General features: G+C 38.4%; 1 protein-coding gene across 2 annotated transcripts in view; it reads left to right on the top strand.

Moving 5' to 3' along the window:
* The first annotated feature begins 9,776 nt into the window (after positions 1 to 9,776).
* The window catches only part of LOC117394140 (VPS10 domain-containing receptor SorCS1), a 241,090-nt gene continuing 233,921 nt past the window's right edge, over positions 9,777 to 16,945 (top strand). For both annotated transcript variants that reach the window (XR_008648783.1, XM_055223835.1), the window contains exon 1: positions 9,777 to 10,340. Coding sequence is in view for 1 of the 2 variants with exons in the window: in XM_055223835.1 (XP_055079810.1) it covers positions 9,804 to 10,340 (537 nt within the window). In the remaining variant the exon portion in view is untranslated. The remainder of the gene's footprint in view (positions 10,341 to 16,945) is intronic.

Raw genomic sequence — 16,945 nt, 5'->3', positions numbered from 1 at the left:
TTATGTTAATTATTATAAGCATAAGATCAATGTCATGAGCCTTTTTATAATACTGTGAGCATTCCCAAATATCACAATAAATACTGTACTATGAGGTTTATAAAGAAATAATATTGTACCGTGAGACTTGGATATCGCTACATCCCTAATATTCATTCAAGAATTTGGTTTGCTTTAAATTTGATCCTGGTGTAGTTGTAGTAAGGTTAACTCTTCATCTTCATGTTTCTGTTACAGATGTGAAAAGGTGATGACGCTTCATGACGCTGCATTAAATCAAACCAACTGTGCCAAATTTACATTGAAAAATCACCAACATTTAAAACATGATCAAAAAGTGTTTTTGATGAGTCTGTGTAAAAATAAATTGTGACAAACATTTGTTTTTTTCAGTGAGGCATGTGAAATGAAGCTCATTGGTCATCCATAATTTCCAAACAAAATAACATTTCTCTCACCTCAGATTAACAGAGTTTAGTGCTTCACTCATTGATTCTGCTGAAATCTGCAATATTTTACAGTCCCCTGTGATATTTTTCCCCCCCCTTTTTCCCCGTAAGCAGCCATATTTGTTTTGATACAAACTGACAATGCGTGTCCCTAATTGGCTAATCCACCTGTCAGTCATGTTTATCAGTACTAAGAGAGATTCACTGGTGACTAAACTCACATCTTTGAAAAGTGTTGAAGAAGTGTGCTCTAGATCCCAGGCAATTGTAAAAAGGCTGGTGTAACAATCTCTTGCAGTGCTAAAGCCGCAGTAACTTTTAATTCAAGTCAGTATCAGCCCATATAAAACCTCAACGCCATTGAACTCTTTCTAACGTGTGCTTTTGACTTCCTTCCTCTTTGCACCTCACGCTCTTCAAACACAAAAGCTGTTTTACATATCCCGGGCCTCTCTTTGTCTGAGCTTCTGTTAAAACGCCATGTTTTGGCTGCTTCATAAAGGCCATGGCCTGTTTGTCCACTGTTCTGAAGCTGTAATGCTCTGAAGAGCTGGTGACAGAGGGTAACCAGGGAACAGGCTGTGAATCACCAAACACGTACAAAACTGTGAAAAGAGACTTTATGAGTCAGTGTCATACATTGACTGAACAACTCAAATGGAAGAATTTGTGGTTTTGAGAAAAAAAGAAGAAAAGGTCAGATGCGTTTTTTGCAGGTGTTTTTAGCAGTATGCCACGCTGCAGCAAACTATTAACATAAAATAAAAATGATTATTGCCAACTCCAAAGACAATTATTTTAATCAAAATCTCAATACACTCAAATAAGCAGAGAGTGAAAGAATGTACTGGGCCTCTGAATGACTCCCATCAGAGTCTTGTAAAGGACATCATTCACATACTGGCTCTCATTCAGAGTCACAATTGATTTCCTCTTGAGATATGGTTGCATTTATGGGCTGACTATGGATAGTATTTACAAAATGCATATTATTTGAATTTTTGTCCCGATGGACACATGTATTTGTTTTTAGACACAAGCTCACAAGCTGAAGAATGGCCTGTTCTCATGCACATGAAACGAGTGTTTAGCACTCCCCCTCCCTCAAACACTCACCCATGCACAAATTAAGTCATGCATGTCCCGGGCAAAAAAATTTGTATTGGAAAAATCAAACACTGCTACAGATCCAGTAGCACTTAATCCAAAAAGGTTAATTTGGTCTTTTCTTCAAATTACTTTTTGTTTTCATCTAACAGACTTGTCGGTTTATTTATCTTGACATGGAAACGAAGACGAGAGGACGTTCTTACTTTCCCGCACTTGGAATACTGTTCTGAAGAAGTCGGACTACAGAGGGCGCTGTTGTCCTTCCTCCCCTGGAAGGAAGATTGCACCAAAGACTTCTGCTGATGACTACAGACAAGTAGTCAAAACATGTCAAGGTAAACAAACAAACTGGTCTGTAAGATGAAAACAAAAAGTAACCAGTAACAAATGCAGCAACATAATCGCTAGAGCCCGTGACATGACATGTTCACAAAAGTCTGCATGTTTCTCTTGCAAAAGTGCTGAGACTTGGACAGAAATTCACTCTTAAATCCTACTTTTTGACCTCAACTTGAAGACCTCCTTACAATTCTGCCCCTGTTTTCTGGTATCTTATTGTGTATTCACTCCGCACATACAAATGACAACAACTGCGCCCTGCATATTGCCTGCTGCAACATCCTCAAAAATCCATTTCAGCTATTGGCATGACATTGATTCCTTGTGAATGGATGGTGCTCACGGGTGGGGGATAGGGGGCAATGTGGGGTGGCAGTCACACACATGTACACACGCGTACGCACGCATACACACACAGAAGAAGAAATGTGTTTGATAAGTGTCTAACAGGTGCCATGAGGAGCCTGTCCATTGCAGCTCCATTAATTCACTACAATATGTCTGCTTAATGCTGTGCACTGCGATGAGAGCTCCCACTTATCATCCTCAGTATCTCCCACAGGACAGGGCCAGAGGACCTGGAAAAAACTGGGAAGGAGTGGTCCGATTTATTTTAAGAACATCATTTGAAGGGTCATTTCATTCAATCACTTTTGTATTACCTCAGCTGTTGTCACAATAAAAAGATGTGCAAACATGCAGTTTTAACGTACTATGAGCAGAATGCTAAAGTAGCTCGATCAGGGAAGGGTTCTGTTTCATAATATTATGCCTTTTGATGTATGATTATGGCAGTGTTGGGAAGTAACTGAATGTAAATATTAAGTAACTGTATTCTTGTACAGGTATTCTTTAATTAGGTGGTATTCAGAATATAGTTACTTTCCTAAAATCAATGTAATACATTGCAGTACTTGATCACAGACAATTTTGGGTTCAAACTGCACATAACTAGTGAGAAAAAAATATTAAACACTACGCTTGTGGTGAGTAAATGTGAGATGTTTCCCTCTTCAAATCAGTGATAGGAACTGCATAACAATAAGTGAAACAAAGTTGTTTTTAGCCCTATGTTGTTGTTTTTACACTATAATTTAAATACTACTCCATGCAAAAGTATTCCAAGTATTCAGAATACAGTACTCTGATTGGACCATGTAACGGAATATGTTCCAAAATACATTTTAATTTAGGTGTTCACTATTCTGTAACTAAATACATCGTCAAAGTATTCCTCCAGCCACTGGGTTACAAATACTTTAAAGCTCTGCAAGGTTATCATCTGAATAATATTAAAGAGATAATCCAAAAGAAATTTATACTTCTCTCTCCATAACACATAATCCAGCTAGCGTATTAAAAATAAAAAGGTAGTATTAGTTGCAGATGTTAAACTATGAACTAGGCTGCAAAGCAAAGCCAGATTCCTTTCCAAACCCAGTGTTCAAATGTATGTGCAAAGTATTTACACCAATACACCACAAAACAATCCTGGTTGGTTCATAGAGACCGTTCAATTATAATCCAAAACTAGATATAATTCAATTACACTCACTTAAAGCATGTTCCCAAAAACTAAAAGCTAGTCCATAAAAATATCATTAACATGCAACGAATATTGTTTTACGTATGGATGTACACTTATTTACTCTGTGTGTGGTGTATACTGTATTTACCATTGATATCCTGATTGGTGTTACAGTCAAAAGAGTCCCCAAAGGAACACAGCATCAAATAAAAGTTCTATATGTTGTTTTTATTATTTTGTGTTTAGAAGATCATTAATATTTTTATCTTAGTTTGATGGACAGTATTGTAACATTTTTTGTTTTTTGTTTTTTTTTAGTTTAAATTTAGCTTTACCTCTTTAAACCTATCTACAGTATTTGGAGGTGACTAAAATATGTTATCTTTCCTATTTAAACTGGCTCACCTTGGTGTACGCTCTCACAATGAAACAACAGCAACCACTTTGGATCTGGAATGTAATATAAACTGCCAAAACCTGAAGGTCTTCACTATTGATCCTGACAGAAATGAAAATTAAGGTAAGTCTAAAAAGTTTATTTGAGAAATAGATTTGTCCTCAGTGTTATTGTGAAATAAAAATTGTCAAGGATTTGTGCAGTGACTTGTGCAATTTCTTTTGGTTAGAGGTAAACTTTCAAGAACAATAATATTAAACAGCTAGTCCATGATCAGTCTACTGTATATTTTTTTTGGAAAAACTTAATTTGTCAAATGTTTTACTTTGATACAGCTGTTTGTATGTAGCACATAGCTGCATAGAAAGCAGCGCCGATATTCAGCCATAGTTTTAATCTTTGGGTCAAAACATTGTGTAAATTGTGCATGATTAAAAGAAAAGATCATAGGGGTTAGTGGTTGTATCTTAGACAAGATCAACAAAGCTGATGGTGCAGACAGAGCAGTCTCATCAGTATGTGAGTGTATGCAGTGATTCTTGCTGACACTCATTTCACTTCAGAGGTGGGTAGTACTCCATTAAATTTACTCAGTTACGTTTACTTGAGTGACTTTTTAAAGAAGCTGAGTACATTTCTAGCCACATACTTTTACTCTTGCTACGGCAATATTTTACTGAAGCAACAGTACTCTTCCATCCATCCGTTTTCTTCCGCTTATCCGGGGCCGGGTCGTGGGGCAGCAGTCTAAACAGAGACTCCTAGACTTCCCTCACCCCTGCAGCTCCTCTGGTGGGACCCCAAGGCACAAACAGTACTCTTACTTGAGCAAATGTTTTGATTATTCTTCCCGCTGTGAGTAAATCTATTAGTGGCAAAAGCTTTAGGTTGACAATATGAAATGATTTGAACATTTGTGTTTCTTGCACCGCTCCTTTAGATATAATGTTTGTTTTTGTTTTTTTAAGTACCAGATTTTGCGCATTATTTAATGTTTTGTCCTTCAAATTACATTAATTTCAAATTATGTCCTGACAGTTACTCTTTGTTACCTTAACTTGAGTAACAAATACCTTTTTATTTCTACTTAATTATTCATTTCTGGGACCACTATTTGTACTTGAGTGATACTATTTTGATCTAACGTTACTCTTACTTGAGTACAATTTTTGGCTACTCTGCCCACTTCTATTGAACTTTAATTCAGATTATGGTTTGCTATAGTTTATTCTATTGACCCAGCAGTGTTCACATCTAATTATGGCCTTCATTCTGTTTCTGGTAAATGGAATTGAACTGGCTTTGAATGGAGAGTCATAATAAGTCTACAACATCGAGTTTGTGGTTTCTCTATAGACAGCAGCAGTTCAATAGTCAGACCACCCAAGACTAACCCATTTCCTTTTCTATACAAATATGTCTACAGGTTGACAAGTGGAGAAACTCGAGCAAACACAAGCTTGCATACAGCTTTGGCATTGGTGAATAAAACGAGGTCTAAGCAAAAGGTTACAAAAGACACGACTGAACATTTATCAGAGGAGAGTTATAGAGGCGCTGGTTATTCAATACAGACCATTCATCCACACATTGATTTGAATTTGCATGCCTTTGGAAGCTGGAAGCAAACTGAAATACCTATGAGAAAGTAACACTACAATGGTCATCGCTGGGAATGTCGAGCTGAATTACGCAACTTCTAAAATGTATTGTAAAAGCAGAACTTTGTGACCAAAAAACAGACCACTGCACACACTGTCTTTATCTAATTATAAAACACTTTTCAAATCATCCTTTTGTGGTCCACTCTGCTCCACTTCCATCTGAAAATGCAGTTCTAAAGCTTTTCTAGTGGCCAAAAACATGTGAATAGTAGCAACTGGAATTGTGAGAGCTAGTTAGACAGATGCTTTTCTGGATTGAAAAACAGCCCACAATCTCCTTGAAATGGCAAATCACTCTTACTACTGTTTGTCACAACATGACAATTTCAAACTCTATTTCCAAGTGCTTATGACAAGTTTTCATGTTTTTCTAATTACGACTCTGTCTGGTAGGAGAGTACTAGTTATCATAGTTTTACATCAGTTACCTATGTCATTGTCACTCATACGTGTTGTTTACAGTATTTTTATTTGTGAAATCATAACTATTGTGCAATACAGATTAGCTTTGGCCCTTGTTAACATTATGGTTGCTAGGTAACAGCTATGGACTTAGCTCTAAGCAGGAAGTAAAATTATAAACTTCACCAAAATAAAATAAATAAATAAAAAGTGGAAAAGACCAATGCATTTTAGTAAAATCTTGAATATAATTTCTCATGTATTTATTTGTAAAGGGACAGCATATATTAATGAACATTTAAAAATACAGGGCAGGAAAAAAGCAGCACAAAACCAGCACACTAAGCACACAACATACTCTCTGTTCAGACAATTATAAAAGAGTTCATTTGAAGTTAGTTAAAAGTTAAACCAACAACCCTTCAATATAAAAATAGCATTTTGTTATACATGGTGACATAATGGTTTTTGTTTTTTTCCCCTTTATTTTATTTATTTTATTTTATTTTATTTTATTTTATTTTATTTTATTTTTTATTTTTATTAATATTTTTTATTTATTTATTTATTTTTTATTTTTATTATTTTTTTATTTAGTAACTGTCATATGCATTTTAATTAAAAGATCAAGATCATCTTAAAACTATTCGGGAAAGGTCCAATTCTGCCCCGATTATATTATGTATTTTTTTCAGTATGCATACTTCATAGGAGCATCAGTGTTATGATGTAAAATGAACTGGAGCTAGAGTCAAAGGAGCCAGAAATGTGCCCACTTCCTATTTGGAGCACGGCAGCTAGCATGTTAGCTATATCCATTTATATACACAATCTATGGGCACCACTGCATGCTTTCCTATCCAAATATCACTCCTTGCCTGAGCCCTATTCAAACCCCATTCACACAGAAGATAAAAATGTAATAAAAGGGCGATAATTTGTCTGAAATAGAAACATGTGGCCGGTCTCACATCAGGCCAAATGAACACCCGTGTGGATCGGTTGAGCTGTAATCACCACAGATGGGTAATTACCAGTATGTGACTTTGAACAAGCTACAGTCCCAACGTGAATCTGTTTAGTAATAGAAACAAACTCATTCCCCTATTAGCGCCTATCATTCCAAACCCCGTCATTTTGAGTCGCACATTTGTGGCAGATTTTGGATGTTTTTTTTTGTTTTTTTTCTGCCCGGGGATGAATCACGCTCTCCAAGCACAATGGCCTTCCTGTGCTGCATGCGAACCAGAAAGCCTCCAGCTGTTGCAGTACCGTGGCCATTGGCGTCTCCCTTTTGTGCCACTAAGAGCTCATCAGCAATCACCATAACCCCCAGTCATTAGGCACCGCGAGCAATGCAGCCCACCCCAGCCTGCACGGGAGAGAGGGAGGGGACACAACTTCACGGGTTTGTTTCTGCCAGAACCTCCAACAAACTCTGGTGGCACGGAGAGCGGGGATAAAATGTGCACTGCAAAAAGCATGGATGAAATATCTACTTTTAAAGCGCCCAGATTACACTATATTCTGATCTCTGTTATAATGTTTCCTCTTAAAAACATACCTGAAGTTGTGTTGTTTCATTCACACAAGTTTAACACGCAAACCCTGCAAATTCAGACTGAGTTCTTCTCTCAAACTGAAAAACACTGCGACGTCCACCTTGTGATGTCATGGGGTAATACAGGAAGTGCTCCATTGTGTTTTTACTGTGTTTTCTCTTTCACTAGAATTTCAGTATTTGGATAATTACAGCCCTAGAATTGTTTATCTCTGAACAAAAAGTAAAAGGTTGCGAATTTGAAAACTACCACTACATGACATCATCAGGTGGAACAGAGGATTTGGACCTTTGGGGATGTAGACAGACAGGGTTACTCAAACATGTGTGAATGAAATAAAACACAACTCCAGGTCTGTCTTTTGATGAGGTAACAACACTATAACATTGTTTAAACCTTAGATGGGTCAGTTTTGTGGAATATAGGACCTTTAAATGGCTTTGAATGTTGATTTGATGTTATTTCAATGCAAAGTTGTCTGTCATTGGAAAAAGAAAACAAGATCTAATGGATGAAGGTCTCCAGGTCAGATCTGCAAAGAGGCAAACCATCTCTCAGTAAGAATGCATGTTTTTTAAGGTAATGAAATGTAGACGCAGATACCCAACCAGAAATGTCACACAGTGCACCTTTACATAAAGATAAATCAATTCATTCATTTGATTATCTACCAAGAAACCAACTACCAAAAACCTATAGGTGAGGTTTTTGTTTTGTCGAATGCCGTACCTACAGCAGCCAACCATGACTGTTACAGAAGTGGGGCAATGCAACGGAAGTGAAATGTCAGTGACGGTGGCAATGGTTCATGGATGACGTCTGAACCATTAAGTGTCTAGAGTGGGCGAGCACTTAGCCCACTGCATCGCATTTGTCCTTGTTGTGAGTTACATGAAATTTACTTCTTGCTGACCTGACAGACTTGGCGCACAATTGTTAAGAGTCACACCTAAGTAGAATAGTGAACTTTCACAGCATGACACATTTTTCATTTAATCTTGCCAAAAAAAAAAAAATCAACCGACTATTACAATTATCCAGCATTAGAAGTTCAGTTTAGTATGTGCATATTCAAATGTACACATCATATCTTATGTTACTGAAGCTAACATAGCGTGACCAGATGTCCCTATTTACCCAGGACAGTCCCAGTTTTGAATTCTGTGTCCCCTGTGTCAGCAGATTTATCCAAAACCATTGATTTGTCCCAGTTTTACACAAGAAATATCTCAGGTGTCCCTATTTTTGACCAAGTTGATACCAGCCAAAAGTAAAGAGGGGCATAAATTGTGATTTGTTTCGCCAAAATACATAAAAATGTGCTTGAAAATTGCCAGAACACAAAAAATGATATACTAAGTCGTGAAAAAGGTGTGGATAAGTCATGAATGGATCAAGTGCATTGTAATATTATTAAATACATTTATTACCAACTGCCCCAACCCAGGTGTGTCAGTTTTTGATTTGAAAATCTGGACGATAAACACATTGATAATAACTAGACTATTTATTGAGCAGGATGTACACATGTACTCCAAATAGTGTAATTATTTTGAAGTATTTTTTCACCATATTTTGACACAAAGTTTGTATATGGTTTCTTCAATTTGCCTAAAACAGAAGAGGTCTTGTAAGAACTTGTGCTTCAAAACCATTATCTCCCTCCACTTAAAAACTATTAACTGATACATAATATGTGTGTGGCCTGTTTGCCCCATTCACACTGAGCCCAGAGCGCGCGGGGATGTGCCATGTGACCTGCCTGGATACACGCGCGTGGAGACGTGTTTAACAGTAGAAACCCTGTTCCTGTGCGGGCTGCTGAATACTTTATTGGCGTTTAAGAATTCATAAAATCTCCCAGCCTTGACAGTGCGCTTAATTGGGAGCGTATTAATATGTTCCAATTAGCGCGAACCCCTGTTGAGAATAGGACCATCTCTCACAAACAGGCTTGTCACAGGTAAAAAAAAAAAGAGCGCTTCATCTGTTAAACGAGGACATTTATTTCCTCTGAAGGACGGACGTGTACGTGTGTGATCCCATCAGCGCTGGGGCACACGTGGAATGAAAGGAAAGAGTGAATTAGCGCCGGGCAAAACACAGCAGGCGCAGCAGTCGCAACAATTTCTCTCTCGTTCGCTCCTCGGCTCCTCCCTCTCCACCGCGCTCATCTGATCAAATCCTTCAACTTGGTCCGTTTAGACTCGGGCTCACTTTTAACAACACCGCATTTGGGCAGCGTCACCACTTGCAGCAGAGGCGACAGGAAAAGGCGAGCGTTACCAGATCCAATCAAGACTTTTAAGAAGCAAAAGACCAAGTGGTTTTGTGTTTTGGTGCGCAGCAGACATGGAGTGGAGGGTCAAATCGAGCCCGAAGTGGCACAATAACGCGCTTTGGTTTCCTCTCCTCGTGGCGCTGGCTCTGCTCCACGCCACCAAATCGGACATAACTTGCAGGTCGTGTCAATCCGGACATCTGTGGCGACCCAAGGAATTACTGGTGCGTTTCGACTCGAGCGGAGAAGTTTTGGCACGGAGCGGCAGAAGCGCGGAAACACCTGTCCAAAGTGCCCATTGCGCAAACGGTGAATGCGCTACAGGATCCCAAAAGAGAAGGAATACAGACGACAAGCCTCTACTGGAGTTTAGCGCAGTGAAAGTTGCAAATGCTGGTTTTAAAGTGAGCGGAAACAAAGGAGAGATGAAAGATTTGGACGCAGGACGCAGAGTGAGGCGGTCGGAGCTGCGCTGGAGCGGGGAGGAACGCAGAGGTGCAGCCGTGCCAAGACAAGACGAGCTCAAACTGAACAGCTCTACCTTCGCGCTGTCCGGAGACTCCTCACACAACCAGGCTATGGTCCACTGGTCCGGGCAGAACAGCAGCGTAAGTCTCCCCCTTCACTCTGTCCACTCTGAAGCGCTCACTGTTTGTTAATGCAGCGGTTTGGAGGCGCCAAGTGCACGGCTTGGTTTATATCCGTGTCCCTGCTTCACAACTCACTCATAATATCATCCACATGTAATTACCACAAGCACAAAACTATATATGAAGCAGATAAACACTTCTGGACTTTCTAACCACACTTACCACGCTGTTTGGACGTTTACGCACAGCAGCTGCCCACGTTGTTGCTGAGAAATGACTAATATCTTTCTTTACGCGACTTAATGAGTTGTATAACTATGACATGTCCACACATAATTATTTTCCATCAAATTAAGAAGCACACATTTGCATATTTGCTTGTGTTTACCCTAGACTCTTACTAATTTGCTTTTGCTGGCTTGATTGACCAGGTTCAGTTTCCAACAACAGTTTCTTGGGACATCAAATGGATTTTGCATCACACTCACACTCATTCCGTGTTGTTTATGCAGTAAATGTTTTCTACTGTCATTGCATTGCACTTTTTTCTGACAAGCATCGCGATTGTGATTAGATTTATGTTTTAATAATAGGATTCTGTTGAAAGTTCACATTTTCAACGCATCCAGAAGAATCGACAAGACTGAAATATGAACCAATAAGATCTAAACTACGGGGTTTTGCTGCAGAATAAGAAGAATATTTTATTTGTGGACGTAAGTGGTGCCAACCAGTTAGCAAATTGTGTCCACTCAAATTGCAATTTTGGTTCAATGGTTAATTATCTTGAAGAACTATTACACAAGATGAATAGCCCATTATATTGTTGTGAATTGGATTTGTGCTCGCTGTACTCCAGGATAATATAAACATCTAACCTTGCTCTGGTTCAGTATCGGGGGTAGGACTTTTGAGTGTAGCTGCTAAAGGTTGTTCAAGAGGTCAGGCTATTCTTGCAATACCTTTTTCCTTCATCCAGTGTGAGAGCCAAGATTACAGAGGCCTGAGATGGAGAGGTAGAAAGCATTACGAACACTTCTACTGGTAATTTAGCTGTAAGTTGAAAAGTTGAACACCTGGCACGTCAAATGGCATGTTCTGGGTCAATTTACCTCACTCTGCTTTTGTGGGTTCACTTGTTCATTTAAATATGTTGTCACTTTTTTATCGTCTTAATGCTTTTGCCATCGGCCAAGCTGTGCGTAGTTGTATTCCATCTGGTGATAGAGTGTCATTGGTAAAGCGCACAGTTTACGTATTGAGTACCGCTGCTGGAAATGGTGAGTAGTTAGGGTTAGTATTTAGGGTTGACAAAAGTGTAGAAAATCTGTTACTAACCAATACTAAAACCAGGATCAAAACTAGATACTGGATACAGAAATTAACCTTTCCTGAATAGGGTTAGAATGATCTTGAGCTGTGTCAGAACAAGTATAAGATCACACCCATGAGCTGCTACCTGGATAACGGAGGGATTACACAGATATAAGGCCACATGGGAATATGAAAGAAAGTATTGTTACGTAATGTTGAAAATCACATGATGTTGTCTGATTAAAGAGTTTTTTAGAGAGTTTCACTGTTGTATTTTTATAGTCAGAGTACTGGATCTATTCTGTATTATTGAAATTTTAGTACTGTGACAACACTACTAGTAAAAAAGTGTAGAGCTATAACTCTTTGACCTTTATCTTTGGCATGGGTTCATACATTAGTGCATGCCGTTACTGCCAATATAGTGTCTCTCTCATACGTTTAACTTCAATTTTGCACATTTTATCAAACTGAACAAATCGTTGCTTGGTAGCAGTAGAAAATACTTTACTATTCTGGAAAGTAATAAAAGTGCACATATGTTACGTGAGCCGTAATATAGTAATAAGGCGACTGACATCAGATTAAATTTAAAGGTGTAATATGAGCCACATTAAACTTACCTATATCTCCATGGAGACAAGCAAGTGGCGCCACCAAAGAAAGCTACAAGTCCGACCTCATTCACAGAAAGAATACATGTTTTAGCAAGAATAACATGTGTAACCAAAAAATATGTGAGATATATATGTCAGTTTAATGCCATACTGTGGAAAATTCCAGGCAAAGCAGAAATATCTCCATGGAGACAAACAGGTGCACTGTGCGAGGTAAAGTGTGGGTATCATTGATATTGAGGGAAAGAAAGTAAATGAAGCGCGAGTCCTTGATTATTACCCATGACTAAGGACTTGTCACTGTTGCCCCATTTTCGTCTTCAATAATAATTTAGTGCTGTTAATGTCATTACACTATCAACATCAATTTTGTGGAGTGTTTTGTTGCCGAGGAGCTTGTTTGAACCGCAGGAATAATTGCACTCTTTTTTTTTTTGTACACTTGATAAACATTTCTACTCACATTTAAAGGCAACCGACTATTTTTGTTCTGTTTTCGTTTCAGTCAAGTGATTTTAAAGGTGCACTATGTAACTTTTCTGGTTGAGGGTCTGCTACCGGTTGTCTCCTTAGGGATGTAATGTAATGACTTGAATGTTGCACACTGTGGCATTAAACTTGTATATCTAGCTTTTATTCAATTTCAGGTGTTTTACTGAAAAAATATGAACTTTCACTGTGAGCGGGCTTGCCTCTCCACAGATCCAACTTGTAACTTGACCTGCTTTTCAATTTTATTCAGTCTTTATGAAGAACACAGAATATTTCGTTCAGAGTTTGTAAAGGAAATGATGTATCTTATCTCCACGTAATAATGCCACACTGTGGAACATTCCAGGCTTAAACAATAAACTATCCATGGACACAAGAAGGAGGCAGAAAAGTTTCCACCAGAAAAGTTATGCAATGCTGCTTTAACATTTCCATTAGCACATCGTATATTTTGCAACCCGATGAATCCACTTTTATATTGTTTTGTTTCCTTTTTACAGACATAAGAGAGAAAAACAGTGAATCCTTTGACTTATGTTGAATCAGTGCTGTATCCGTGGTGATCCGTTCACTGCAATGTTTCAGACGCTTGCTTTAAATTTTAATTAACACTGCTAGAAGAAAGCTTTGTGGGAGAAGAAAGTGAATTGATAGCACGCCTCTGTCTTTTCTTTCGAGATAAAATGCAATTAGTATGGACCGGGAACACATGCCATTTTACTGCTGTCGGGATAGAAGAGATGTCTTATCTACGCTTGAAAATTAAAATACACTCTCAACACAATGGCTGATTGAGTAATAGAGTACAATTTACTTATAGGGTCTTGTTGGGCGATGAGTTGACCAGTGCATATACTCCTCCTCAAAACGTGACTAGAGTTGTGTTTTGTTTCATTTATTATTATTTATTATTTCACTTTATTATTAGTCTGTCATCTTTAAATCTCAAAATGCTCTGTTCCACCTTGTGATGTCATGAAGCGGCGGTTTTTAGAAAAGATTGTGAATTCCAAGGCTAAAATTATCCAAATGATTCTAGTGAAGGTGTATTGAGTTTAAAAACACAGTGGAGCACTTCCTGTATTACCACATGACATCACAAGTGTTTTCTGTTTGAGGGAAGAACTCAACCAAAATATGCCGCATTTCCGCGTTAAACATGTGTGAATGAAACAAAACACAACTCCAGGTCTGTTTGTGATGAGGAAACAGCATTGTAACGTAGATCAGAAAATAACGTAATGTGGCCCTTTAATCAAATGACCTAAAGTCACATGTTAGTCCATTTCTGATAGATTGCCTATGATACAAAAAATAATACATACATAAAGAAAATATAAAGTAAATGTGTTGTTTGTGATATCACCCACTCCTACTGTTGGTTCAGACTGGCAGCCCTGTTTGCTAGTCAGCTACAAGGCATCTGTGGCTACAAAAACTCATCCCAAAAAAAGACTCCAAACTTAAATGCCAGATATTAAAGTAAATTGTGAAACCAGATCACAGACTGTATAAAGAAGCAGACTAAGGGAGTGTGACGTCACCCAATGCGGTCGGCTCCACTCAAATGAAACTTATCGAGGCTAGAGCAGTTATAGGGACCAATTTGAAACTCCAGCCACGAGTATCATAGCAACCAAAAGCCAATGTGTAGTGAGGCTGCTGAAGGTAACACCACTTCCGGCTCGCAACGCTGGTTTAGCAGGGAGCGGGTGCTTAGCGATGCTGTCAATCAAACCTGTTTCTAACGCTAGCGGGAGAAAAAGAAGGTTATTAAAGGGTATTAATGGTCATATCTTGATTTATGGACACAACGGTGACATAAAAACACCAGGATCATGTAGAGCGGGTTAATACGAACATTTTAAATCCAAAATGACGAGCCTAACAGCAGCCGTTATGGAGAGAGATGTGACATTTTTTCAATATGAAGTGAATCAATGGAGCCGGAAATGCGCCCGTGCCCACTTCCTATTTGGAACGCAGTGGCTAGCGGGTTAGCGGTGTCCATTTATATACAGTTTATGATACAGACCCCACTTAAAACTTAGAGAAAACTAAGACTTGGAGTTAGGGTATTCATTAAGTAGTTACTAAACCTGGATCATTTTTAATAAACTATAGCTTCGAAAAATTGTAATGCAACCAACAATGTCTACCTAAAACATCACCCCCAGAACCAAATCGAACAACCTAACACATCTCTATTTATGCACCATTATAACATCGCCCTCATTCTGGCATTCCTCAGCTTTACTATGAGCGTGTATTAGTTATGTAAAGCAGTATTTGTGTACAAACTGCACTGCTGTGTAAATAAGTACGCGTGAGTCAACACTGTGAAAGGGAGAACGATAAGCCCCTCTATAGTCTTATGGTTCACCTTAAAGTCATTTACTGTCATTTCTTCACCAGCCCACGTCGCTGCAGGGCTCTGTGGCAGATAGTATTCAGCTCTAATTATGAATCATAATGCCACGGCCACTAGAGTCACATATAACAGCAGTTTGAACAGCACATTAGGAATAAAAATACATACAACAGGGGATAATGTAGGAATAATCCAAGAGAGGCGCGGGAGTCCTTAGGCTGCTTCTGCATATGTTACTGCCATTATGGGTTTAATTATAAAATGTGTAAGGACGTGAACTCAGCCTTGGCGTCTTTGAAAAGGTTGTATTTTTTCATCGTAAAAAAATGAAATGCGCTACCTGATTTTTACCGTCTTTACAAACGCAAAAAAGCAGAGCCAGTTCATTTGAAGCGGTCCAAAGTTATTCCTCACTCCCTAATGCATTCCTAGCATCCACATATTCACTGCAATGAGTTCATAAGTACTTTTTTTTTTTTTTTTTTTTACAACTTTTAGAGGTCAGAGCGACGGTTTGGCATCATGTAAAACTGACAGTAATTGGCATGCTAGCGCTGCTTAGTTGTCGGAAGGTTAAAAAAAAAGCTTGACAGTACTCAGCAGTCTCATTTTGAGTCTAAGATCTCTTTTTATAATATGGCTGTACTGGGGCAAGACACATTTTGGGCAAGTACATAAACAAAAATCAAGTACAGATACTTTATGTACATGCAAATAGGATGTGTGGGTGGCCGTCTCATCAAATCCAGTTTTTATTCGTAAATATATATATATATTTTCCTATTGACTATCATTTTCCACTTAATCTCCAAAGCAACAGACAGGTCTTTAGTGAACAGCGGACGGATAGCTTACTTTTGAAAACTGTAGTACTTTAATGTAGTAGAAGTTAATATATGTGGATAGAAACTGGTTGGTTGGGTGGAAACGGGAATGGTTAGAGTTTGGAATTATGAATGGGCTTTAAAAACACAGAGGAGCCCTATGAAGTACTGCAAGATTTGGGTATTAGGAGTTAGGGAAAGTAGTTACTAAGCCTGAGTGAATTTTAATAAACCATTGCTTCATTATGAGTTAGTGTTGTTACAAAACTAAAACTTCAAACCTGATATCGATACTAGGAAGAGAGAGGAAGGGGCTGTCTTTTATCGATACTAAAACAAGTATCAGGACTTGAAGTGTCTGAGTTTTTATATTTTTGACAGTAAATTAAGTCATACTATTTAAGTGTAGTTACCCCAAAATGTACTCAACAAAACATAGCTCCATATTTGTTTGGATCAGCCAAATAAGCCAGTTTAGGAAAATATAACAACTTCCAACCCAATAGTAATTTTGATGTTAAGTGTCTCTTTTAAAGGCCCGTCTAAAGGAAAAGTTTGTGGCAGAGAAAGTTGCAGCAGTGCTGAGCGGAGCAGCTGCGTAGGAGGACATACAGGCAGTGACAGATCTGAAGAGCGCCCCCCACTGGGCGTCAGAGCAGCAGCACTCATCTGTCACAAGTCACTTCAGACACCTCCCCCCAAAACCCATGTCGCTCTGCTCTGTGTGGAGGACTTGGACAATTGATGTTGTCGTCAATAGAAAGATCTTAATACATCAACAAAATATTGTATTTTATCACATACTGAGATGTTTTATGTTTGTGCGTGTTTTATGTTTAAATATTATTTAAATAACAAGTCTATTCATTGTTGTAATCTTTAGAAATGCCTTTTATGCAGTAATGCCCCCAGAATATCATTTCATACATTGGCTTTGTGTCTTTAGAGTTAATTAGCTATAATGCCTTAGAGTGGGACTAAACACCTAAACTCCGCCCACATTTC

Source organism: Periophthalmus magnuspinnatus, chromosome 1 (assembly GCF_009829125.3).
Source record: "Periophthalmus magnuspinnatus isolate fPerMag1 chromosome 1, fPerMag1.2.pri, whole genome shotgun sequence".
NCBI lineage: Eukaryota > Metazoa > Chordata > Actinopteri > Gobiiformes > Gobiidae > Periophthalmus > Periophthalmus magnuspinnatus.
This window is presented reverse-complemented; position numbering and strand designations above follow the sequence as displayed.